The sequence below is a fragment of the Gilbertella persicaria genome, assembly GCF_025201335.1.
Source record: "Gilbertella persicaria strain CBS 190.32 chromosome Unknown B0P05scaffold_35, whole genome shotgun sequence".
In the NCBI taxonomy this organism is placed as follows: Eukaryota; Fungi; Mucoromycota; class Mucoromycetes; order Mucorales; family Choanephoraceae; genus Gilbertella; species Gilbertella persicaria.
In genome coordinates this window covers 182,957-210,166 of record NW_026251996.1, presented here as the reverse complement: position 1 = coordinate 210,166, position 27,210 = coordinate 182,957, and the positions used below count along the sequence as shown (strand labels likewise).

Below are 27,210 nucleotides of genomic sequence, written 5' to 3'. Positions count from 1 at the left end.
ATTTACCACTGCATAATTTACTCTTCGGACCCTGTAAAACTTCTTCCCCCTCATCGTTTTCTTTTTGTTTTGTTTGACCATGAACTCTAGACATTTAGGGCGTATCTTTAGGCAAGCACTGCCTCATATAAACAAAAGACTATCCGCACAAACTCTTTGTCGAATTGTCTGTGCACGCACCTTGAACACGTCTCGATTACCAACACAACCACTGACAGTATCTCACACGCTCACAAAAAGTATACCTCAGCCTAAAGTAACGCACATACAAAAAAAAAAAAGAGAGAGAGATTAACACGACAATAGATATTTCATAAAGTCCTTGTTGCTAATCGAGGTGAAATTGCTTGTCGGATTATAAAGACATGCAAACGACTAGGGATCAAAACTGTAGCTGTATATTCTGATCTGGATGCTAATGCACTTCATGTCCAGCTGGCTGATGAAGCTGTCCATTTAGGTCCTGCTTCTTCTTCAGAATCGTATCTTTCCATACCACGCATCATGTCAGCAATCGAACAAACAGGGGCTGACGCAGTGCATCCTGGCTATGGGTTTTTGAGTGAGAATCCCACTTTTGTAAAGACACTGGAAGAGCATCACGTGGTGTTTATTGGACCAAGAGCATCTGCCATTGCAGCCATGGGTGATAAATTACAGAGTAAGCTTATTGCTAAAGCAAGTGGAGTGCATTGTATTCCTGGTTATGATGGAGAAGTCAAGGATATCAAGGAAGCAGTCAAGATTGCTCATGGCATTGGATATCCTGTCATGATCAAAGCAAGTGCAGGTGGAGGTGGGAAAGGCATGCGCATTGCTTGGTAATCATATGTTGTGTAAACGTCCTCTAGACTGACACCCCTCCAACAAATAGGAACGATGTAGAACTGAAAGACGGATTTAAGCTAGCAAAACAAGAATCCAAGTCTTCATTTGGTGATGATCGCATGTTGATTGAAAAGTATATTGATAACCCACGACATATTGAAATACAAGTGTTGGGCGATAATTATGGTCATGTCGTCTACCTGCCTGAGCGAGAATGCTCTATTCAGCGCAGAAATCAAAAAGTGATTGAAGAATCACCGAGTGTTCATGTAGACGAAATAACACGATGCAACATGGGCGAACAAGCTGTGGCATTAGCCAAACATGTTGGTTATAATTCAGCAGGCACAGTTGAATTCTTGGTAGACAGCGAGCGTAATTTCTATTTTCTCGAGATGAACACACGATTGCAGGTAGAGCATCCTATTACAGAGTACGTGACAAACCTTGATCTAGTAGAACATATGCTGTATTCAGCATCGAATCGCCCCTTGTCGCTGAACCAAGATCAGATTCAGTTAAATGGATGGGCTATGGAAGCCCGTGTTTATGCTGAAGACCCTAAGCTTTATTTGCCTTCCGTAGGCCGATTATTGACATATCAAGAACCTGAATCTGTACGTTGTGACTCGGGTTTTATTGAAGGGTCCGAAATGCATGTAGAATATGATCCATTGATCTGCAAACTAGCAACTCACGGTAACACAAGGCAAGAGGCATTACGAAAAATGTTGAGTGCTTTGGACGAATATGTCATTAAAGGTGTGACACATAACATACCTTTACTCCGAGCTGTCTTTGCTCATCCACGGTTCCAAGAGGGTACAAAGATCACCACACACTTTTTGGCCGAAGAGTATCCAGAAGGGTTCAAGACAGATCCGCTAAAGGCAGAACAAGTACAACAACTTGCTGCTGTATCAGGCGCATTATGGCTTAAAAAAGAGCTTCAACACTGGCAAGGACAACCTCCAACAGGACCCGAAGATATCTGGGTCAAAATTAAAGATGAGCAAAGCCAGCATGAATCAGAAACCAATATTCAAATTAAACAAAAGAACACAGATGAATTTCAAGTAAATAATTAGTAAACAGTTAGCTCATACTAACGATGTAGGCTTCAACACCATCTGATTGTTTGGATTTCTCAACAGAATGGCCCCTCAATAGTTTACTCGCACACGCCACAATCAACAAAAGTAAAAAGCTTGTCTTGCAATATTTGGATTCACTTATCATGGGATTCCGTATCCAATATCAAGGCAACCCATACCAGGTTACTATTTTGAACAACGACCAGTATCAATTGTTTAAATATATGAAATCAAAATCAGTGCTAGAACAAAGTAAGATAGTCCATAGCCCTATGCCAGGTCGAATTGTCAGCATTGCAATCAACGAAGGGGATGAAGTGACAGAAGGTGCAGAGCTTATTGTTATTGAGGCTATGAAGATGCAGAATATCTTGAGGGCACCAAGACTAGGTAAAATCAAACGAGTTCATGTTGGCATTGGCAAGACTGTCAAATCAGGTCAAGTATTGATAGAATTTCAAGATCAACCAGCCATTGTTATTTAGGTCGGAGATTCTATTGTATATATATATTGTTCTGTACAGTTTTTTTTTTTTTTTTACTCTTCTTCTTGTAATAATAATAAAAAAAGAAAAACTATGAAGTTTGGGCATACATTAAGAACCTCTTTAAATCCTGATTGGACCTATCACTATGTTGGCATGTATCCATAAATGATATCTAGTCCTTAACTAACTTGTGTTTATAGCTTATGATGATTTAAAAGCAATTTTAAAAAAGGAAGCTCTTGGTGGCGTCTGGTCAGAAGAAAGTGAAAGCAAGTTTGTCGAACTCCTTGAAAAAGAACTTGATAAAGTCTATACCTTCCAGCGCGTTAAGCTTGGTGAAATCAATCGACGCATTGAACAAGAAGCAAGAGAAGTCGATATTTTATGTCAATCCGAAAACCCCGAAGAAGATGAATTTACAGCCTCAGAAATTGAGTTGGGACACATTATTGCAGATGTTCATGATTTAGCAAAATTCACTCGTTTAAACTATACTGGATTTCTCAAGATCATCAAGAAGCATGATGTAAGTAAAAAGGCCAAAAATTTTTTTTTCAGATTGCGCATGCAGAAAGGTTATTCGTTTTGACCAATCATATTCTGCACGTGGGCATTGTTTGTGTTACTTGTATTAACAGGTTCAATAGAAAGTGACAGGATGGCCACTCAAGCCCATGTTTGGTGTTCGTTTAAATGCCAAACCATTTTATAAAGAAAACTATGATGCTCTGATCATTCGTATCTCTTCTTTATATGATCGTGTACGTACCAGAGGTAAAGAGCGTGTTGGTGACTCGGGTGCTGGTGGTAAACAATCTGCCTTTGTTAGAAATACAACCAAATACTGGTATGCTTCTCTTTGTTATATAAGCAGACATATGTGAACTTACTCTTACTGTAGGGTGCACCCTGATAACATTACCGAGCTCAAGCTATTCATCCTCAAGCACTTGCCCGTACTTGTTTTTAATCCAAACAAGGAATTTGAAACTCAGGACTCTGCTATCTCTAGTATTTACTATGACAATGACGATTTCGAGCTTTATATGGGTCGTTTAGAAAAGACAGAGGGTGCTGAGGCCATCCGTATGCGTTGGTATGGTGGTATGGACTCCAACACCATCTTTGTGGAACGCAAGACCCACCACGAAGATTGGACAGGTGAAAAGTCCGTCAAAGCACGTTTTCCAATCAAAGAAAAGTATTTGAATAGCTTCCTTCAAGGCAACTATACCACGGATGAACTCTTTGCTAAAACCCGGGAACAAGGTCGTAAATCCGAAAAAGAAATTCAAGAGCTTGAACAGCTTGCAGAAGAGGTTCAATACACTGTCTTGACAAAGCGTCTTCATCCTATGATGCGTACCTTTTATAACCGTACTGCTTTCCAATTGCCTGGTGATGCTCGTGTACGTATTAGTTTAGATACTGAATTGACTTTGATTCGTGAAGATAACGGTGATGGCCGTGTGCGTTCAGGCGATAATTGGCGTCGTATGGATATTGGTGTTGATTACCCCTTTAAGCAATTGTCTGAGTCTGACATATGTCGTTTTCCTTATGCTGTCCTGGAAGTCAAGTTGCAAACACATGTTGGACAAGAACCACCTCAATGGGTTGTTGAGCTGGTCAATTCACATCTTGTTGAATCAGTACCTAAATTTTCAAAGTTCATTCATGGCTGTGCTACTTTGATGGAAGACAAGATCAATGTGTTGCCTTTTTGGTTGCCTCAGATGGATGTAGATATTCGTAAACCTCGTACTAAAGTCATTGGTGTCTCTCGTCCTGAAGGACCTGGAAGTAGCTCTGTTTCAAATAGCAGCACACGTGGATTTGACGGATCCAAGTTAACGACAGACGAACATGTTCAACGCACTATGCGTGAAGCCACTGAATCAACACCTCTCATCGGCGACGGCAATTTTTATACCAATAACAAGAAAGATCAAAGCCTATTAAAACAGCTATCACCAGCTGGTCTGACGAAGCTTTTCAAGAAGTCTAAAACGGTCTTTATTAGAAAAGAAACACCTGCTAAACGTGGTCGCCCCATCCCTACTAAAGCTCCTCCCGCTAAGACCTACTTTGCAAATGAACGTACCTTTTTGCATTGGCTCAAATTTACTTTGTTGTTGGGTGGTCTAGCCATTGGTCTTTTAAACTTTTCTGACAAAGTAGGTCGTATTTCTGCTATGATGTTTACCGTTTTGTCCATGTCTGTCATGATTTATGCACTTTACAACTATCATAATCGTGCTGATAGAGTAGAACGAAATGAATTGGGCGACTTTTCTGACAAATATGGACCTGCTGTCTTGACTTTCTTTGTTGTAGCAGCTATTTCAATTAATATGTTCCGTAAGTGTTTTATGCGTTTATCTTGCAATTACTCATATACCTGTTCTTACAGTTCGTTTGACTATGGATAACGATAATTAAGAATGATAAACCTAGATCTCAATTATTATAATATCAAGACCGGAATTGAACAATTATACTGTTTCAATTACAAATACCAATTTGATATACTTTCTATTTTAAATAAAATAAAACCTGGGCTTTTATTACTTCTTCTAATGAATATTGGTTGGATTTTCTTTGTTCAAACCATGTCTAAAGACTATAGATCATCATATAGGGTGTTAGTCTAGCTTTATTGTCATTCATGCAAAAATTTTGAAGACTAGAGTCACTTGAAAATGTTCTTAACAAAAGATTGCAATAGAATCCTGATAATCATTATCATCTCTGTATTCTTTTCCACTTTAAATCATCTTACTTAGAGTTTAGTTAAACTAACATCATGGTTATCATTACATGCGATCGTTTCTTTCTCTGGATTCTATTGTGTAATATCACTGTTGAAAAAAAAAAAAAAACTACTTGTATATTGTATTAGCAAAAACATATAGTTTAAAATTTAAATACAGACATTGGTAATTAAAATTAAAAATATGAGGCTACCAGGGGTCGAACCTGGAATCTCCTGATTCGTAGTCAGACGCCTTATCCATTGGGCCATAGCCCTCATATGATTTTGTCGTAACAAAAAAAAGATTCAAGCCAACTCAAAAACCAAGGCGGTCACGTGACATCTCGAAGGTACAAGAAGGTTCTGGAAAGTAAAATGCTAGAAGGTTCTAGACAGCAAGTCACTTGATTACTAATCTCCGATTAGTAATCATGGTTCCGGAACCTTCCACAACTTTCTTATTTTCTTTATAGAATTATCCATATTACTTGGTAGAAAAGTATAAATATAAGATCATCGTTATTCAATAAAGAAATCAATTAATTATCTCTTTACTCTTAATTAGTATTACTTAAATACTATTAGTTGTTATAATATCAAGACGACAATTTGTCAAGTTGATATTTTCTTAAGATCTGTGGTCAATAATACGGGTCACGTAACAATAGAGTATTTTCTAGCCAATGATATTACTGGGAAAATATTCTAGAAGGCAATGACGTCTGTGTATTGATAGAGTAAGTATAAGATCTTTATTAATAGAAATAATTCATGTTACCTGTGTATTGATAGAGTAAGTATAAGATAAAGTACTTACAGTTATCAATAGCACAGTATTTATACTTTTCTATTTGAACTAAATATATGATCTAAGTCTGTAAGGTAAAGTATCATCGATGACGAGTCTGATGTAAGCGATGATATTGTAACTGCCTTCCAAGGATTAGGTTCAAGCGAACTTTCTTTTTCTTTCGGTTGTTTGACGTTTGCGGCTTGAACCTTCTCTTATTTGGGTTGTACTTGGCTGGCAAGTTATACTCCACTTCTATTGGTTGCTTTCTATCTTCTTTCTTCGTTTCCACGACAGATTTTGACGTGTGTCTGATTTGTTTGTTGTTGCTTTTGGGTACTCTATTTGTTGAATAGCTCTTGATCTGTATATGTAACTTGTCTTTCTGAAGGTGTTGGTCTATCAAGGAATGAAGTAGCTGTCGTTTGGTATAACTTTGGTAAGAATCGGGTCAGAACTGGTAGAGTTATGGCGGTTACAAGTTTGAGCCAATCGAAGTGCTTTAGTGATTCGGCCAATCACAAGCATTGTAAGTTTCGCGAGACGTTCTGGGGAAATTCAAGAAAAAGATGCTCTGGGTATGAAATTTGATTGACAGATTGTACTTTCGCTCTTGACAAGTATTCTTTGATTACTTTAATTATTTTTATTATCCCTTCATTTGATTCTTTCTTTATTTTTGCTTGTTTTATTTATTTTCTTTTCTTCTTCTACTTTATTTTATCTTATTCGTTTATTTATTTATGTATTCTATCTTGGTGTTCTTGGTGATTACTATTTCAAATTGTTTATCTTTGGTGTCACGATTGCTCTGTTTTTAATGGCTTATAGTCTATTGTTCTGTTGTCAAACCTGTGTTCCCTCAAGAAAAGTTTATTTGGAAAGGCGATTAACTCAAGAAAGGCCGTACTTTGATATTCTTACGAATTGATAAGTTATCAAGGCTGAATTAGTTGATTGTTCACATTGTGTCACTCTCATAGTCCGTATAGTTAGATGTAGATCTAAATTCTTGTTGAAATCACTATTGTTATTTATATCATTGGTGTTTGTTGAAAGTTAAAAAGGGTACTTGATTACTCAAAATAAAAGAGAGAGTTTTTCTTTCTGATTAATTACAAAAATCTTGTTGCTCATTACTTCCTTCAAATTCTGTCTTTGAAGCTTACTAGTGCCTATACATTATATTTTTAAATTATATTTTTCTAGTGTGTCATTGATAGTTTTTACAGTCTGCTATCTTCCTTTGTTTTAATTTTAATTGTTCTATTTTATATCAAAGGTAAACATACTAGAAGGATATAACTTTGACAAGTGGTCCGGCCACCAGATAAAGATTGTGTTAACATGTTCTCTCCATATCAAAGATATTTGTATTGAGCACTCAATACAAAATATAATAAATAATCTTCATCATATAAATGAATAATCACTTATAGCATATACATTATAAATAAAGTAAGACTGATAATGAATAAATAACGAACTGGATAATAGATATTAAAATAAGAAACCATAATGTACTTAGTAACAAGGAGAATTAAAGGAGAATAATAATCAATTCCAGCAACTGTCAAGTAAGTAATCAAATCAGTAATCATAATATCAAAAATCAGTAGTAAAAAACAACTGAAAAAATATATTTAGAAAATCAATTATTTTGTAATAAAGAAGTATGACATCTCACTGTATTTTTTTTTTTCTTCTTCTATTCTATTTCATTCAACCAAGCATACAATATTCATGCCTGAAGATATTGGTCAAGTGAACAAGCGTGCTGGTGCTGCTGCCCGATTCATCAATGAACCCAGGGATTTTGCTGGAAATGGTGATGATGCAGTGTTTTGGTTGAAGTGTATGGAGCGACTCAAGGGTTCTGCTAAACTTGGGGATGAAGAAATGCTGTTTGTTGCTGGTGATCATCTCGTAGGAAAAGCCGAGACTTGGTTTAATGTCGTTGGGTCAAAAGCTAAAACTTGGAATGATTTTGTGGTTGCTTTCCGTGGTCATTATCTTCAAGATCAGGAAGATAAATGGTGGTATCAGCTCCAAAATATTAAGCAAGGTCCTGATTATCCCTCGGTTGAAGACTTGGCTTTGAAAATGCAAGAACTATTTTCTTTCTTGGATAACAAGTCTGAGAGTCTACAAGTCCGTATGTTCTTGACCGCTATTCACAAGGGCATTGCTTGTGAGATTGAGAAGGAAGGTACTCCAAAGACCTTTGAAGTAGCCAAAGAAAAGGCCAAGTTAGTTGAACGAAGTTTTGCCAAGTACTCAGTTAGTGGTGTTGGTGTACCCATGGTCTCTGAAGTTTCTCTTGGTGGGTCTGGTGCTTCTGGTGGATCTGTTGTTGGTGTGTCTGATGGTGCTTCTGTGTCTAGTATGCTCTCTTTAGTGGATAAATTGGAGAAACTCAGCATTAATTTGGTTAAACTGACCAGTGAAGTTCAGTCTGGTAGAAATAGTGCTGCCCCAATTCGTCGTGGTCTTGTTTGCTTCTTTTGTAACCAAGAAGGACATAGGAAAACGGAGTGTCCCGATTTCTTAGAGAAACAAAAAAATCCTGCTACTGGTAGTAACTCGGTACAACTTGGTTCTCGTGGCGATAGTACTGAGTCGGGAAAAGCCAGGGAGTATCAGTAAAAGAGGCGACTGATACTCCCGTTAACAAGCCTCTGAACTCTGCCACAAATGGTGTTAACTTGGTGGATACTCTCACTGACGCTGAAGTCAAGGAAATTTATGGTGTCAAGCGCACTAGAGATACAAATTCTACTACTGGTGCTGAAGCCAATAAAAGGGTGGTTACTGAAGGGTTGGTGTCTGGAGTTACTGCACCAGTTGTTGGTTCTGGTTTTCCTGTGGTTGGTGGTGGTCCTTCTGTGCCGGTTGTTCGCCCTGTTATTTCAGTGGATAGTGCTGGTACTGGTGTGGTTGAAGAACAAGGTGCAGGTGCCAAGGTGGTGGCTAAGAAGAAACGCAAAAGAAACAAGGTGCGTCGGTTGCCGGTAAAAACTGGTGTGGTCAATGTCTGGGAGATTTTACGTCGTCAAAATTCTGGTCTATCTATGCTTGACTGGATTGCGATTGACAAGGATGCTGCTAGGGATTTGGTAGATGGGTTGAGAGACCTTAGGTTACAACGACCTAAACGAACTCGACGCCATCTATTGTCACAACCAGGTGTTCGTGGTGTTGTTTCAGGTGTTGGTCTTGCTGTTGGTCCTGTTGTTGGTTCAAGTGTTGGTCCTACTACCGGTGTGTCTAGAATAGGTGTCAATGTGGTTGATCAAGCAGATACTGAGTCTGATGGTTATGATACTGATGTTTCTTCAGGAGAATATGATTCTGAAAGCGTGGATCTTGGTTCAGTATATTCAGAGAATGAATCTGATGATTTGGAATTGAGTGAAGTAGAATCAGTTTATAGATATCCTTATAATTTGAATAGGATGAAAATTAGTTCTCCTCTTAGAGGTGTTATCAGTATTAATGGGCAAGCAGTTGAAGCTATTTTTGATACCGGTGCAAGCGTATCAGTTATTTCCAAGACTTTAGTAGACTCGTTGGGTTTGACTCCAAATGGTGATAGTCTTCACTTGATTGGTTTTAACAACAAGAAGTCAAGTACTAAAAGTGAAGTGGTCATGGATGTGCCTATTTGTGTTGCCGGTAAATTGCGTCCTGATCATATGTGTGTCTCGGATAACGGACAAGATGACAAGTTGTGTCTCTTGGGTGTACCATGGATTCAGGCTTATGGTGTAGAGATTAATTTGTCGGATTCGTCTATTAGAGTTCCTTCTACTAGTGGTTCTGTTCGTCTTCAGTGTTATACGACACACCTACCTGCTGTTTCGGAAGTGGATAAAAAGGTCTATCATGTGGCTATTTCCCAAAAATACACTGAGTCTTTGGATGAAGGTCTGGCTGGTGAGGGTGATCTACCTTTGGAGAAGCCTAAGGATTTTACGGCAGCAAATATTACTGAAGGTCTACCTAAATTGTTAGTGCCGGTTGTGGACAAATACAAGGTCTGTTTCTCGGAGGTGTCTGGCTTGTCTAGGATAAAGGGTTATCAGATGGATATATATCTGAAGGAAGGTGCGGTGCCAATCAAGTCCAAAGCGTTTAGGTTGAGTTGGGAAGATCAAGAAATCATGGATCAATACGTCGATGAGATGCTTGAACTCGATTTGATAGAAGAAGCTACCGGTATTTTCTCTTCACCGTCATTCTTGGTAGATAAGCGTGATAACACTAAGCGTTGTGTGATCGATTATCGTAAGCTTAATAAGATGATCCTATGTACCAATTTTCCTACTCCTACCGTGGCTGAACTAACCGAGGCCGTTGCTGGCGCTACAGTATTCTCTTCGTGTGATTGTACTTCTGGGTATCATCAGTTGTCACTTAATCCAGAACATGCCGAGTACACGGCATTTGTCACAAACGTGGGGTTTTTCGTTACAAGGTTCTACCAATGGGTATTACTTCTGGGGTATCTGAATTCCAACGAGTGGTATCTGATATATTTAAAGCTTATATTGGTAAATTTGTTTTGGTTTTTCTTGATGACTTGTTGATTTATAGCAAGAATATGGAAGAACATGCAAAACATCTGGAATTGGTATTTGAAGCCTGTCAAGCGGCAAATTTGAAGTTGAAACGGAAGAAGTGTTTCTTCGGGCAAGAATCTACAGAATATTTGGGTCATGTCTTATCTGCTAGAGGTGCTATGCCAGGTCCTAGAAATTTGGACAAGATCAAGTCCTTTGAGCGTCCTACGAACCCGTCCATGTTGCGCAGTTTCTTGGGTCTCTGCAACTACTTTCGTAAATATGTGGAAGGCTTCGCTTCTATTGCATCTAGTCTGACAAGGTTGACAAGGACGAATGTTAAATACGTTTGGGGTCCTGAGCAAGAAGAGGCTTTTGAAAGGCTTAAAGAGGCATTATGTTCGTCTGCTGTTTGTTTAGCGTACCCTGATAGGGATCGTGCTTTTGTTCTATACGTTGATGCCAGTCTCAAGGGGTTAGGTGCTGTCTTGACGCAAGTGGATGATCTAGAAACTTGGTTAATCAAAAGGTGGTCTCGTATGCTTCTCGTGGGTTGCGTGGTGCGGAAACTAGGTATCATATCCATCATCTGGAAGCCATGAGCGTCGCATGGGGTATAACGTACTTTAAACACTTTCTGAAGGGAAATCGTCGTTTTCTCCTGGTCGTGGACCATCATTCCTTGCTTACATTTTTCGTCCTGCCAAAAATTCGATGAAACTCACAAGATGGGCTGCTATGGTTTTAGAGTATAATTTCGACATTTGCTTCAAGAAATCTGAAGAAAATCTAGCGGATCCACTCTCAAGATTTATTTCTATTCAAGATTACAAGGAAGCTGTTGATCGTGGAGACAACATTGAAGAGTTAGTTTAGTTTAGTCATTGTCATAATTGGTTTTCAGTTTTATTTCACAAAAAGATATATATATATAGTTATATTTTGTATTAAATAAATGTGTGCTTTTTCTTTCACTAATATTATTGTTTTCTTGCTTACCTTAATATTGTTGGATTACTCCCCTTTAAATAATCTGGTCTTATTATTTAATTGTATCTTACTATGGCTATTACCTTTGCTTGGTTTTTATCTCTGTATTATTTCTTAACGGATGGTACCTTTCCTAATGATGCTGGTGTTAGTGTCAAAAAGAAGATAAAGTATCAAGCAAGTCGTTTCTATTTGGATGATGATGGTCGTCTACTGGACAAGAAGTCAAATCGTGAAGTTCTTCATGAAGGAAATGCTCTTGAGGTGGTGACCCGAATTCATCAAGAAGGACATTTGGGTATTCTAAATACACTGGATAAAGTTGTACGGTTTTACTTGTTGAAAGATGCAAGGAACATTGTCACTACGGTGGTTCATGGTTGTGAGACATGCCAATTCAGAGCACGTATAAAGGCAACAAGATCCAATCCAGCGGTGATAGTCAAGACTCCTCGACATCCTTTTTTTACGATTAGTTGTGATGCTGTAGGTCCATTACCTATTACGGATAGAAATAACCGCTATATCCTGACGGGTATTTGTAATCTAACTCGTTTTCCCGTTGCCAAGGCTGTATCTGAAATCAATGAAGTTACTACTGGTGAATTCTATTTCTCTGAGGTGGTCAAGATATTTGGTGTACCCAACTATTGTCATACTGATCGAGGCCAAAATTTTATCTCTACTTATGTGCAACATTTCCTAAAACAATTGGGGTGTAAGTCTACCATGACTACTAGTTACAGACCTCAAGCGAATGGAATGTGTGAGCGATTAAATGGTTCTTTGTGTTCTATCTTGGCTAAATTGGCTAGGGATGATAGTAGGTCGACACAATGGGATTTATTTTTGGACGCAGCTTTAATGGTTCTGAGATCTACCGTCAACTCTAGTACTGGTTACACTCCGTCGTTCTTGCTGTTCGGATATGAAATGAGAACTCCTGCTGTGTGGGTGCCACCTAGTTTGGACTATGTGGAGGGTAACGAAGAAGAAGCGTGGTTGAGCGTGTGGTGAAGATCAAGGATATGATGTCTGGTATACGTGACGAAGCGCGTAAGAAATCTGATGAGCGCAAGAAATTAAACAAGAAGCGTTATGATAGAAAGGTGGTTTTTCATCGGTTGTTTGAAGTTGGTGAAGAAGTACTGCTAAGAGTTGATGTGGCGGAAAGTAAGTTTAGTGATCGATGGGAAGGTCCGTATACTGTATTGTCGGTGAATAGTGCTTCTGGTACATATTATCTGACAGGGAAAAACAGTTTGAGGCTGAAGCATCCGGTGAACGGTGATCGTTTGAAGCCTTTTAGTCGTTCTGAAGTTGGTCGTTTAGTTCCTGATGTCTTGGTTACAGAAGCTGATGCTCAGTTTAGACGTTGGGTAGAAGCGAGAAAAGGTGTTCCTGTGAACACGGTTTTCCTCTGTTAAATTGTAATAGAGTACGTCAAGCTTGCGGGGCGGAACGTGACGTGTGTCTGATTTGTTTGTTGTTGCTTTTGGGTACTCTATTTGTTGAATAGCTCTTGATCTGTATATGTAACTTGTCTTTCTGAAGGTGTTGGTCTATCAAGGAATGAAGTAGCTGTCGTTTGGTATAACTTTGGTAAGAATCGGGTCAGAACTGGTAGAGTTATGGCGGTTACAAGTTTGAGCCAATCGAAGTGCTTTAGTGATTCGGCCAATCACAAGCATTGTAAGTTTCGCGAGACGTTCTGGGGAAATTCAAGAAAAAGATGCTCTGGGTATGAAATTTGATTGACAGATTGTACTTTCGCTCTTGACAAGTATTCTTTGATTACTTTAATTATTTTTATTATCCCTTCATTTGATTCTTTCTTTATTTTTGCTTGTTTTATTTATTTTCTTTTCTTCTTCTACTTTATTTTATCTTATTCGTTTATTTATTTATGTATTCTATCTTTGGTGTTCTTGGTGATTACTATTTCAAATTGTTTATCTTTGGTGTCACGATTGCTCTGTTTTTAATGGCTGTATAGTCTATTGTTCTGTTGTCAAACCTGTGTTCCCTCAAGAAAAGTTTATTTGGAAAGGCGATTAACTCAAGAAAGGCCGTACTTTGATATTCTTACGAATTGATAAGTTATCAAGGCTGAATTAGTTGATTGTTCACATTGTGTCACTCTCATAGTCCGTATAGTTAGATGTAGATCTAAATTCTTGTTGAAATCACTATTGTTATTTATATCATTGGTGTTTGTTGAAAGTTAAAAAGGGTACTTGATTACTCAAAATAAAAGAGAGAGTTTTTTCTTTCTGATTAATTACAAAAATCTTGTTGCTCATTACTTCCTTCAAATTCTGTCTTTGAAGCTTACTAGTGCCTATACATTATATTTTTAAATTATATTTTTCTAGTGTGTCATTGATAGTTTTTACAGTCTGCTATCTTCCTTTGTTTTAATTTTAATTGTTCTATTTTATATCAAAGGTAAACATACTAGAAGGATATAACTTTGACAAGTGGTCCGGCCTACCAGATAAAGATTGTGTTAACATGTTCTCTCCATATCAAAGATATTTGTGGTGATCTGAGCACTTTCAATACAAAATATAATAAATAATCTTTCATCATATAAATGAATAATCACTTATAGCACTATACATTATAAATATAAAGTAAGCACTGTATAATGACAGTAAATAACGGTAACTGGGATAATATGGATATTTACAAATAAGGAAACCATAATTGTACCTTTTAGGTAACAAGGAGAATTAAAGGAGAATTTATATAATCAATTCCCAGGCACACGCTGTCAAGGTGTTAAGTAATCAATAATCAGTAATCATAATTAGTCAATAAATCAGGTAGTATAAAAGACAACCTGAAAAAGATATATTTTAGAACAATCAATTTATTTTTGTAATAAAGAAGTACTGAACAGTCTCACTGTATTTCTTTGTTTTCTTTCTATCTTCTATTCTATCTTCATTCACAACCCAAACATCACACCTTTCCACTATATGGAGGTAGAATGAATGGATATTTTGGGGTAAGGTTGAAAACGTACATCCAACAACGTATGAAATGGTACGACTACAACAGTGCTGATTATATCAAATACCTTGGATACCCAATTTACGTAACAAAACAACAGAGAAATGTGTTTGTGGCCGAAATGACTGGAAGAATCAGAGCTCAAGTGGCCTTTTTCAAAACAAGAAATATCTCTATGTACGGTAGGGCAAATATAGCCAACACAATAATACTCTCCAAACTATGGCATGTGCTTAGATTGACACTACTACCCAAAGCTGTACTTTCGACCTTGAACTCAATCATTTACCAATATACAGTCGATGAGAAGAAATTGCAAATCAAGAAGGATGTCTTTTATCTGCCTAAGGCTAAAGGAGGTCTGGGACTGTTAAACTTGTTTGCCCAACAAGGATCTCTACAGATGAGATATATTGAAGCTCTGCTCAACTATGAGCAATTCAAACGAATCCCAAAGTACCTGTATAATATGATGGTATACATTCTTCAAGTTGAAACAAATGACCCAAGCCTTGAATCCATTGTGCTCTTCCCCAACTCTAAATACAAAACATCTGTGAACAAGGAGGGTGCACTTAGACCGATCTTTGAAACAATGGATGCCTTGACAAAATTCTGTAGACCAAAAGACGAAGCCCAAATATCATTATCAGCTATCGATTGTATGACCCTACCACTTTCAGCTGTTTTCAAAGACTGGGAAGACAACGCTGAGCTGACATTCATTGGCAGTCCAACCGCAAAGAAAAGCCTAGTTCAACTTTTTTAACCTTGACTTAACAACCAACCGTATTGCCTTCAAAAGCAAACTCCATTGTAATAGACCAGTAATACTAGCAAAATTGAAGAGATACACTTCCTGCAATACATTACAGTTCAAGCAATTCTTTCTTCGACATATCGAACAAAATACCATAGGAGAGACTCAGCACTGTGTGGGCTTTAAGAAGTATCTGAAGGAGCTACAATATGAAAACAGTGAAATTTTGTCCCTGAACAACCAAGGCGTCAGAAGAATAATGCTGGAGAACATTCCATTGCAAATGCCAAGCGACTTCAACGCCAACATCAAGTCCCGTCAATGGAAACAATTCTATAAGGCACCAATGCATCAATCCGCGAGGAACATCTGGTTCAAAATGATACACAGCAGAATCCCAAGCAGAGAATTCCTATTCCAAAGAAAAATAAAAGACATCGAAAATGATCGATGTGTCAGTTGCAATGAGATAGAAGATGCCAAACACCTACTGATCTCTTGTGGTAATAAGGCAATGATTTGGCAAGATATATTCAACAAGTTCCTTGGCTACCCAATCGAAATTGATTCAGATAGAATATTCCAAGATCTTAAAAATCTCACACTATCAAGATACCTCATTTACAACTTAGATGTCAAGATCAATATATTTGACTTCTTTGCGACAATTATCAGATCAATCTGGGGCGGTCATTTCCAACAACATTTCCATGGAGTGCCCTTTGACCCTGAAAGAATTTCCAAAGAATCACCAAAGAAATACTCAAGACATCAAAAATGAAGAACAAAACTGCTTAATAGACAATACAAAAGATAATTATATGGCAAGTCACTTCACTCTGTGTACACTTGACCATCCTTCAATGTTTTTATTTTTACTAATAAAATTTCATTCAATACAAAAAAAAAAATCTGTCTTTATTTTCTGATCACATTTAATCGCCTTGTTGTGAAACAATTCTATTCCCGAGCAATCAAGATATGAAAAACATTATACCAGAAAGTGACTTGAGTGACTTTAACATAGCCAATCAATTGAAACTACTCTACAAATCATTAATGCTAAAAATGCTTAATAACTGATTTACAAAAATTTTCCAACTAATGATAAATCAGAAAAGAGTGAAAGAGTTAAAGAACAATTGTTGCATAGGATGCAACATGATATAAGATGTAGAATTTTTGTTGATTGTAAGTAGCAATAAAGCTATTATCTTGCAAAAAATGTTTAACAAATTTCTAGAATATCAATTCTCTTGGGGTTTATTAAAATCTACATTGAATAGATATTTTCTGATTTGGTCACAGCAGCAACAATCAAAATAAGACATAACAAAAGCGTTACTAAAATTATCAAACATGAGCAGTCATGATTAGTAGACGATATAGATGATAACAATATAGTAAATAGTTTCGCTCTCTGTATACTTACATATTTAATAGTAACCTTGTTTTATGATCTAATTAAACACAAGAAGAGAGATTACTTTATTATTATCGACAGTTATATATTACTTTTGATAATAATCCATAAACTATTATTCCGAAAGGACTTGAATATATCTTCGAAAGTTTAATATGACTGTTTTAGAATAGATATAAATACTAGAACAATTCAGCTTAAACAGAGACATCTAATCCATACTTTTACCTTAGACTTACAATCGTACCTTACTTGTACTGTCCTATACTTTAAACTAGACTATTATCATATCATTTGTCTAATTGGGTCCCTTGATCTTGCATTACATTTGATCATTATACGTTATATTATATTGTATCTTTGTATCTTCTCTTACTTATACAAATAACATAGTCGAACGACTTGAAACCTGATGCTCATTACATATAACTTGCTGCCTATGGCACTGTTATATTTATTGTTTTATATATCTACAAGTTACTGCGATCTCTACCTTTGTCCTGTAACATCGGTATAAAAATCAAGCCCTGGCGGTAACAGTAGCAACAATAAGTCAAATGTTAGGATTTTATCAATAAGGAAAAAAACTTCTGCATCAGTTGCTTGAGATATAAACAAGAAAAACAAAGATGAGGAGTAAGAGATTGAACTCTTGACCTTCAGATTTGGAATCTGACGCTCTACCAATTAAGCTAACCCCCTTGATGAATTTGTCGATTTGATATTTTACTTAGGTTTGTATTCTTATAGTCAAGTCACGAGACAATAGAACGTTTCTTAGCCAATAGATTCACTGGGAAATATTCTGGAAATAACGTGACGTCACAGAAAGGAACTGTGTATTGATACAGTAAGTATAAGATCTTTATTTATAATAAATGTAATGTTACCTGTGTATTGATACAGTAAGTATAAGATGAAGAACTTACAAGTATCAATAACACAGTATTTATATGTTTTCTAATTGTACTAAAATATATAAACTATAACATATGGAGAAGGAAGTAATTAAATACTTAAAGCTGATTGATGTTTCTGTCTTGACGAATCTAAAGTGTGCTTGGCTTTACTAATGCGAATCAAGTTGAGGCGGACTTTCTTTCTTCTTTTGTTCAGTACTTGTGGTTTAAACCTTCGTTTGTTCGGATTATAGTTTGTTGGAAGGTTATATTCAACTTCAATTGGCTGTTTCTTACTGGAATCGCTATTTTCTGTGACATTACCCCCCTCCTGGCTTGATGTTCGTCTCTGAACATTAGAAGCTTGGTTAGAAGGAGGTACTGTAAATGAGGAGCAAGGAGCAGACGCGTCTTGAATACCAGACAAAACCGACATCGGATTGGTAGTAGAATTTGTAAAAGAGTCATCCACGTCCTCAGCATCGTCAACATCAATGTCAATGTTAAACTCGGAATCAGGTAGATCTAACGAATTAGGTGCAGAGTCTGTGAGGATTTCCTGAGCGTCGACAAATTCGTCATTGGCAATAGATATTGGTTCAGTAGTATCTATGGCGAAATCGCAAGGAGGTGCAGAGACAGAAAGCATCTGTGAATTGTTTGTAGTAGGTAGGACATTGTCGTGTTTAATGTCCAAAGGGGACTCATCACTTGTTATAACAGGTTCAGCTGCCAGTTTCGAGACAGGAGAAGATACCTTTAACGAAGAATGGCTTTGATTGTATATGGTAGGAGACATAGCTTGGTCAGGTAAATCCAAGGTCGGCAAGAATGGTGAGTTTGAGTCGTATACCTGTGTACCAGTTGCATTTTCTATGCGTGGTGTCGAACTAATAGGAGTGATTATTGTGCTAGTTGAGTCAATGATAGGTATGGAGTCATTTGTATCAACAGGATCAACATGGTCAATACTGGGATCAACTTCATCAGCCGTAGGTTCAGGAATGGTAGCAGTTGCATCGATAGGTGTCTCTTCAATTATGTCATTTGTGGCCAATTGAGGGGGAATAGATGGTACCACCGCTGAACGTCCAATGTTTGTCATGACAGAACGCCATTCTTGTCGAGCAGTTGTAGGGTCATACCAGGGTTCAGAAGATGAATGTCCATTAGCTAAGCGCAATCGATCTATGTGGACCAATGATTTTAACGGCTCACCCGCTAAAGTTTGTAGCTTGTATGTACCGAAATCAGGGAAAGATTGAACAATAATGTAGGGTCCTTTGTAATGTGGTTCTAGTCCATAACGGCCTTCATGCGTGAGAACCACTTTATCGCCAACTTCGAACGCAACCTTCTTGATCTGAGCGTCCCATCTCTCCTTGTCTTTGTCAGCCATAGCTTTCATTCGGAATTCTGCGGCTGCACGGTGTTGACCCAAATCTGCTAATTCCCTTGAAGTCAAATCAGCGATTGTTCGTTCATCAGCAAATGTCTTTTTATCAAGATAAGGCACTAATGGGTCGCCGGGTAGTCTTGGTTCTCGGCCATAAGTTAAGAAGAAAGGACTGTAACCGGTAGTCGAGTGTACTCGTATTCTTGAAGCCCAAAGAGCCGCGTTAACAAAATCATCCCAACGATGCAGTGCGCCGTTCACATATTTTCTAAGCATGCCCTTTATCACAGCATTGAAGCGTTCCACCTTAGAATTAGTACGAGGATGGTAGGCAGAGGTTAGTTTATGATGGGCACCTACTCTTTTCAGGTAAGCGTTGACCAATTCGCTGTTAAAGTTGGAACCTCGATCCGTCAATACCTCAGAGGGGCAACCAAAACGCATCATGATTTCTTCGTAGATGAAATCGGCAACAGCTTCCTTAGTGGCGGCAGGTACGGCACGGGCAATTGGCCAGTTAGTTGCATAGTCAACAGCGACTAATAACCAACGGTTTCCTTTTACGGTCAAAGGTAGTTCGCCAATGAAGTCTAGGTGCCATCGGTCAAAGGCAGTAGGTATCTTTAAGGGGTGCATAACGTCATGGTGGGTATGGCTAGGTCGGCTGTTGACTTGACATGCAGGACATGTTTTCAACCAATCTTTCAAATCACGTTTCATACTTGGCCACCAAAAACGAGGTGTAAAAAGCTTAACCATGGTTTCGAAACCAGCATGACCATTCGCCTCATGATAGCGAGCAACCAGATCAGCCCTTGAAGCAAAAGGTACGAAAGGAACCGCCTTTGTTGTTTGTTTGTCATCTACTTGAACCAAACGATAGACACGACGATCTTTAACCACAAATTTCTCATGCTTTTTTTCTAGATAGTGTCTTAATTCGGCAGACTTAACTCTATTCAGATCAAGATAGAGCATAGGCCAATCCAGCTGGATAGATTCTGGTGCATTCTTCATTGTCCAAGTAGCATATAAGAATTCTGGTTCTAAGGACGACTCAGCACTAGTAGATTCAGGGCCACCGATTCTAGACAATACATCAGCTGCATTGTTTTCTTTACCAGGCTTGTACTCAATAGTAGGTGAGTAAAGCTCCAACTCGTTCATCCAACGCACCAATCTTGGGCTCATTTTATCTTGCGACCTCAAGTAACAGTTGGGAAGGTGGTCAGTCAAGATCTTGTAGCCTCCGCGACAACCATCAAGAAAACATCGCCAAGTACGAAGTGCATGTAAGATCCCCATCAATTCACGCTCTTGAGCAGGGTAGTTACGTTCTGCAGAGGAGAATTTTTTCGATTCGTATGCTACCGGATGCCACGCAGGAGGGTCCTTATCATCGGGTTGCAAAAGCACAGCACCACAACCAAAATCAGATGCATCTGTTTCCACTCTAAAAGGCTTATTCATATCAGGAGCTTGTAGCACAGGGGCAGAGACCATCATTGTCTTGATTTTATCAAAGCTTTCTTGACACTCCTTAGTCCAGACAATAGGACGTCGTTTAGGACCAGTGCCTTTAGTGAGATCAGTCAAAGGAGAAGCGATTGATGCAAATCCCGGAATGAAACGTCGGTAATGTTGAGCTAGGCCAATAAAAGATCTGACTTCTTGGACATTGGTCAAGGCAGGCCATGAATTTAATACCTTGATTTTGGCACGACTAGGTAAGATACCATTGGAGGTGATATCGAATCCAACAAATGTCAATTCTCGTTTACCAAACTCACATTTTTTTAGATTTGCGATTAGGTTGGCATTTTTGAGTTTGTTCAATACCATGCGTACATGTTGCTTATGCTCTTCTAGTGATTTACTGTAAATCAAAATGTCATCCAAATAAACCAAAGCAAATTTGTCTAAGTAGTCACCCAAGATTTTGTTCATTAAGCTTTGGAACGTTGGAGGAGCATTGGTAAGTCCGAATGGTAAAACCAAGAATTCAAACTGTCCGTATCTGGTGTTAAACGCCGTCTTTGGCACATCTTCTGGATTGATGCGCACTTGGTGATAGCCCGACTTCAAATCAAGACTTGTAAAATAAGTGGCACCTTGCAGGCGATCTAAACATTCATCGATCCTTGGTAACGGGTGGTTGTTCCGAGTGGTTACACTATTCAAAGCACGATAATCAATGCACATTCGCATTTCTCCAGTTTTCTTTTTCACAAATAGAACAGGTGCTCCCCAAGGCGAAGCGCTTGGACGAATCAGGCCTAATTGTAGCAGTTCTTTGATCTGCTTTTGCAGTTCATCTAGTTCGGCAGGACTCATTTTGAATGGAGGGCGACTGATAGGCTTGGCTTCTCCCGTGTTGATGACATGAGTTACGTCACGCTCCGGAGGTAGCCCAGGTAATTCATCCTTGAAAACTGAAGAGAATTCTTTCACTATTTTATCCCAGTATTCTTCTTTTACAACCATAGGATTTCTTTCGTTTACTTCAGCAGAATTTACGTACAACAAGTAACTCTCAGCTCCTCTACGAATACTCTTTTCCGCCTGTTTTTTTGATATCAAGTAGTTCAGTTGAGGGATTGTAGGACGTCCTTGACGGTAGTCATTTCGAGGAACTAGTTCAACTTGCTGTTTCTTGTCTTTACTCTGTATATACCAAGTATCGTTGGACCAGTCAGGGCGCGGATCGACATCCTTCAACCAAGTTCGACCTAGAATTACATCAAACTTAGTGGGGAACACGTAGGCTGTCACCTTGGTCTTGAAACCTTGTAAGTCTAAAAATACTTCGACCTTTTGATTAATCTCGGTTGTTTCGCCACCAGCAGTTTCCACTCGTCGATCATAAACAGGAGTAGAAGAGACAGCATGCTTTGCTACACTGGGCGACACATAGTTTTCGCTTGCGCCACTATCGATCAATATGTCTAGACTAGTACCATCAACTTTGCCATGGTATAGAGGTAGTTTTGTAGCGACTACGTTTAGTTCAGACAAATACTGAAACTCTTCTTTTAGCCCTTTACTTGGATGAATGATAGGCACTAATTCAGTAACAACGCCGTGTTCAGTTTTTGTAAATTCCTCGGGGTCTTGGTCTTTAGTGATTACAATAGAATCATTATTATCGTCGTTGTCATCAGTATCAGAATAAGGTGTGTAATCTTCAACTTTATTTGACTTTTGAGTAAAACATTTACAACAAGTTGTGTTACTATAGTCATCGCTTGCAGGAAGATTTTCTGAATCTTCACCTAGCTGAGCTTCCTGTTCCTCAACTAGGTTTAATGAAAATCCTTTGACGAACTAGCACCATTATTCTTGTTTAGTTTGCGATAGCGGTCTTGCTCCATTCGACGGATATCTTCACTACGCATTTTGCAAAAACGGCGAATGTGACCAATTTTGCCACAGTAATGACAACGGGTGTTTTGTCGAGGAGAGGAGGTCATCACGCTTAAATCCATTGGCTCGCCGGCATAGGGTCTCCTTGGTGGAATAGAACGGTTGGCATTGAAAAATCCAACATTTCGACGATAAAAAGTGGGATTTTCATGTATAGCGCTGTCGTGTGCAATTGCGACACGAATGGCTTCTCTCAAGTTAGTACTTTGGGCTTGACGAACTTGAGAACGGGTATCCCGGTTAGAGAGCCCGCGCATAAACTTGTCGCATGATTCATCTTCGGTAATTCCTGGGATAGCAGCAATGATGTCCATAAAACCATTAATATAGTCGTTTAGGGAACCCATTTGTCGGTAGGCTGCCAATTTATCTCTGGCAAGTCGGATAGAGTCATCGGGTCGGAAAAAATCCACCAATTCCCTTTTAAGTGTCAACCAGTCTTGTGGTTCTTCTTCAGTATCAGATTCCAGAGTACGGTACCAGGTGTCGGCCCTTCCGCGCAACAATGTGACAGCATAGCACTTAGTTTGTCTGGAATCCCAGCCTTGGAAATCAGCGTAACGTTCCAAGGTACGAACCCATGAGTCAATAATCATTGCATCGCGAGTACCGTCGTAGGTTGGGGGTTCAATTGTACGAGGTACACTTCTACCACCATTGTTATTCAAGGCCTTGGTAAATTCTTGAATAAGGGAGACAATAGCAGTATTGTCAGACAAATCAGAGGTAGAGTTTTCTTTGGACATTTTTTTTTTCAATAATACACCAGTACTAATCAATTAAGATAATAGAGTAATTACAGCACGTAGGCAAAATAAAGATACAATACAGCACTTAGGCACAGATATACAGCACGGAGGCACACAGGGAGATACAACAGTCAGGAACGGAACGTCTGATGCTACCAATTGTCGATTTGATATTTTACTTAGGTTTGTATTCTTATAGTCAAGTCACGAGACAATAGAACGTTTCTTAGCCAATAGATTCACTGGGAAATATTCTGGAAATAACGTGACGTCACAGAAAGGAACTGTGTATTGATACAGTAAGTATAAGATCTTTATTTATAATAAATGTAATGTTACCTGTGTATTGATACAGTAAGTATAAGATGAAGAACTTACAAGTATCAATAACACAGTATTTATATGTTTTCTAATTGTACTAAAATATATAAACTATAACATATGGAGAAGGAAGTAATTAAATACTTAAAGCTGATTGATGTTTCTGTCTTGACGAATCTAAAGTGTGCTTGGCTTTACTAATGCGAATCAAGTTGAGGCGGACTTTCTTTCTTCTTTTGTTCAGTACTTGTGGTTTAAACCTTCGTTTGTTCGGATTATAGTTTGTTGGAAGGTTATATTCAACTTCAATTGGCTGTTTCTTACTGGAATCGCTATTTTCTGTGACATCTTTCGCTTTTTAATCACTTCTTTTGGTTTTGACCAATCAAATTCGATCATTCTGTCAAAAAATCTAACGCTGCATCCTATCCATCCGTTAGTGCATCCGTCTAAAAAACCATCCATCCATCAAAAATGGCAACTCACCTGGACATCCAGCAGTTGCATCAACTTGTGCTGACCCTAGCACAACAGGTACAACAACACGAAACTGTTTTTTCAGAACTCATAGCTCTGAAAGAAAAGGTTTCCATCCTTGAGAAGGAAAAAATTTTCTTGGAGTCAGAAAACAGCAAGCTCCTTTCTCGTGTCCGGACTCTCGAGTCAAATTTTTCAATGTCCGAAGGCGGCATTCAGGTCTCTTCTCCTGTCTCTCCCCTACTCCCACTGCCACACACCCAGGCAGTGTTGGCTCATCTATCCATGCTTCCTCTTGGGCAGCCAAGGCTGCTAAGCCTGCCTCTCTCCCTGCCCGTCCTGCCCGCGTTTCGCAGAAGAAACGAGTTGCTGCTGCCCGTGCCTTTGTGAGCCCTGCTGCCAAAGGTCCTCAGGGCTTTACGTATGTGTACCTTGGTCGCTCTCGTAAGATCAATAGATCTGAAGTCCGCTCACGTCTCCGTCGTTCTGGTGTGGATACAGGACGTATCCTTGACATCTCTTTTCCTGCTTCTGGTGTGCTTGGCCTCCTGATGCATGTACAGTATGTGGAGCAATTCACTGCTACCATGCAAAAGGTAGGTGCTGAATTGATCGGTGGCTTCGATCCTTTGGATCCTAAGCACCTTGCTGACCCTAAGTTCGCTGCTCTCTCTGTTGATGACCGTGCTCAACAAATGCACTCTCTTGTGCATGACCGTGCACTTGATACTCTCTCTTTTGTTCGCCCTGTCGTTGTTGGTCCTCTTGCCCGCTCTTTCATGGAGTTGGGTTGGATTGATCACGATGATCTCAAGACTGTTCTCTCTGCTGCTCGTGCTCGTTTGGAGAAGCAAGACCCCAAATCGGCTGCTTTCTTGTTCAAGTCAGCTGGTGCTTCAGACAATGAGTCTGAAATGGAATATTAATGAATATTCCATCAACTGTACAAGAAACAACAAACCCTCTCCGCTCCTTTTCAATTAGCATCTGGAATGCGAATGGCCTAAAAACCACGACCATCCACGATGTTATATCACATGTCTTGACCACCAGTATCCTACTTATCACTGAAACTTGGCTCACCGCCGGCTATCTTCCTATAGATTGGTCGCAATACCATCTATATGGATCAAAGGTAGTTGGTGCAAACAACCGTGGTTCTGGTGGTGTCTCTGCTCTTGTCTCTCCTTCCTGTCCTTTTCCTGTCACCCAGTTGCCGTCTTTCAATGCATATACTCTCTCACTCAAAATGGGAGCAGTCAATGTGCATTGTTCGTACTTTCCACCCAGTCTCTCTAATGAGCTGGTGCTATCCGCCCTCTCCTCTATTCCTCTCAACTCTGACTCTATCCTCTGTGGTGACTTTAATGCTCGCTTTGGTGATTTCACTGGTGATTCCGCTACCAACTCGCGTGGTCTTGCTATGCGTGCATGGCTTGAACAACGAGACCTGGCTGTGCTGAATACTACTCTTTGTCGTGGTGTGCCCACCTTTACAACGTTTCGACGTGGTATAGAAATGAGTAGTATTATCGATTTGTTCATTACAAATATTTCCTCGTGGAATATGTGTGGTGCTCAAGTCGCAGTAGAATCTGATCTCTCCCTTGGGTCTGATCACCGGTTGATGACTTTGTCATTCGACTTTGATTCTACTTTGGGATCTGGGGCTCATGCTGGCTCTGACGGTCTTGCTCCACGACGCCTTTGGAACCTATCTCGCTTGCGGGAAAAGGAACCTCTGGCACTGTTCCAAAGCAAGTTTCGCTCGCTTGTAGTTCCTCTGGAATCTACTCTGAGTCAGCTGGTCTCTGCGCCACCGCTTGCACGCCCTGATATTGACGAGTTGAATGCTACTCTTAATGGGTGCTTCTACGAGGCTTTGGATGGGTCGGTTGGTGCAAGACAACATCGGTCTGGAAAATGGTGGAAGAAGTACTGGACTCCTGATATCGAATCAGCAGCTCGAGAACGCGATCGCTGTTATAGTAGGTGGCGTCATGCCTCTGGTGTTGACAAAGCTTACTGGTGGTCGTTGCATCATGATGCACATCGTCACTTTCGTCGTCTTGTTGCTAAAGCTAAGCGTCTCTCTTGGAAGAACTTCTGTGCTCAGTTGGAACAAGACTTTTCTAAAGCCACTGGCACCCTCTCTCGTATGAAAAGAAGACGTGATTGTTCCGGTACTTATGCTCACAAAGATGGTCCTAAAGCTTCAGTAGATGCTATGGCTACTCACTTGACTTCGGTCTATGCTGGCTCTCTGTTGCCCCCATCAGAATCTCGTCCACCCCCACCACTTTCCTGTGATAGTTTGGTTCCTTTTGTCTTGCCATCCAATTTGGATATGTTCTCAGCAGACACGATCATGGATCACATCAAGCGTTTACCTCTTCGGAAGGCACCTGGAAGCGATCACCTGAAAGCAGAAATGCTGAAGGCCGTGACCAAGGACCTTGCCCCGCTTTTGTCTCTCCTGTTCTCCCTGTGTTATCAATGGGCTCACACTCCTTCTCTCTGGCGTCTTGCTAATGTATACCCGATACACAAAAAAGGTGATCCCTCTGATCCGTCCAACTATCGACCGATTTCGTTGACATCAGTCATGCGTAAGCTCTTTGAGTTTACAATAGCTGATTGTCTTCATGAACACTCGCCTACACTGGACATTGCGCAAGGTGGTTTTCGTCCTCAACGTAGTCCTCTGGATCAAGCTCTATGCTTGCATGACTTGATGCATGATTACTTTCTAACCAACCATCGCCGTCCTGTTGTTGCTTTTCTTGACATCAAGGCTGCTTATGATACTGTCGACAGACGTGTCATCTGGGATGTACTGGCTCGCTTCTCTCTACCTCGGCCTGTGCTTGCTTTACTAGTCAACTTGTTTGACGACGTACAAGTATCTGTGCTGATAGTCAACCACTCTTCTACTCCCTTTCAGCCTGTCACGGGTGTTCTGCAAGGTTCTGTTCTCTCTCCGCACTTGTACTCTTTGTACATTAACTCTCTACCTTCTCTCCTTCGTTCTGCTGCTACGGCTGGTACTACTTTGGTATGTCCTCCTGGTATGTCTGATGCAATTCCTCTGAATTGTCTTCTTTTTGCGGATGATGTTGCGATTTTCGGCTCTCGTAGTCAAGTCCAGCATATGTTGAACCTTGCTGCTGAGCATTCTTGCTCCCTTGGATATCGTTGGAGTCCGGCCAAGTGTGCAGTTCTAAACTCACCTTGTGA

General features: G+C 39.4%; 1 protein-coding gene and 2 non-coding genes across 3 annotated transcripts; 1 reads left to right on the top strand and 2 right to left on the bottom strand.

Annotated features, from left to right (window-relative positions):
- Positions 1 to 33: 33 nt before the first annotated feature.
- Positions 34 to 4,990, top strand: B0P05DRAFT_605194 (VTC domain-containing protein). Its single transcript, XM_051583338.1, has 10 exons — positions 34 to 256; positions 307 to 821; positions 875 to 1,904; positions 1,946 to 2,104; positions 2,180 to 2,332; positions 2,507 to 2,561; positions 2,611 to 2,936; positions 3,058 to 3,257; positions 3,312 to 4,771; positions 4,824 to 4,990. Exons 1-10 carry the CDS (start codon positions 80 to 82, stop codon positions 4,850 to 4,852), a joined length of 4,104 nt encoding a protein of 1,367 aa, XP_051432448.1. The 5' UTR covers positions 34 to 79; the 3' UTR covers positions 4,853 to 4,990.
- A 378-nt stretch (positions 4,991 to 5,368) lies between these two features.
- Positions 5,369 to 5,441, bottom strand: B0P05DRAFT_t79. The gene has a single exon. It is a non-coding gene; the product is annotated as a tRNA-Arg (tRNA).
- An 11,897-nt stretch (positions 5,442 to 17,338) lies between these two features.
- B0P05DRAFT_t78 lies at positions 17,339 to 17,410 on the bottom strand. The gene has a single exon. It is a non-coding gene; the product is annotated as a tRNA-Trp (tRNA).
- Positions 17,411 to 27,210: the final 9,800 nt, after the last annotated feature.

Excerpts from the sequence above, each read along its gene's own strand:
- B0P05DRAFT_605194 (XM_051583338.1), top strand. The coding sequence starts at position 80 with ATGAACTCTAGACATTTAGGGCGTATCTTTAGGCAAGCACTGCCTCAT. Across the intron at positions 1,905-1,945 it reads AGAACACAGATGAATTTCAA|GCTTCAACACCATCTGATTG; the intron begins GTAAATAATTAG and ends CTAACGATGTAG. Across the intron at positions 2,562-2,610 it reads TTGGACCTATCACTATGTTG|CTTATGATGATTTAAAAGCA; the intron begins GCATGTATCCAT and ends TTGTGTTTATAG.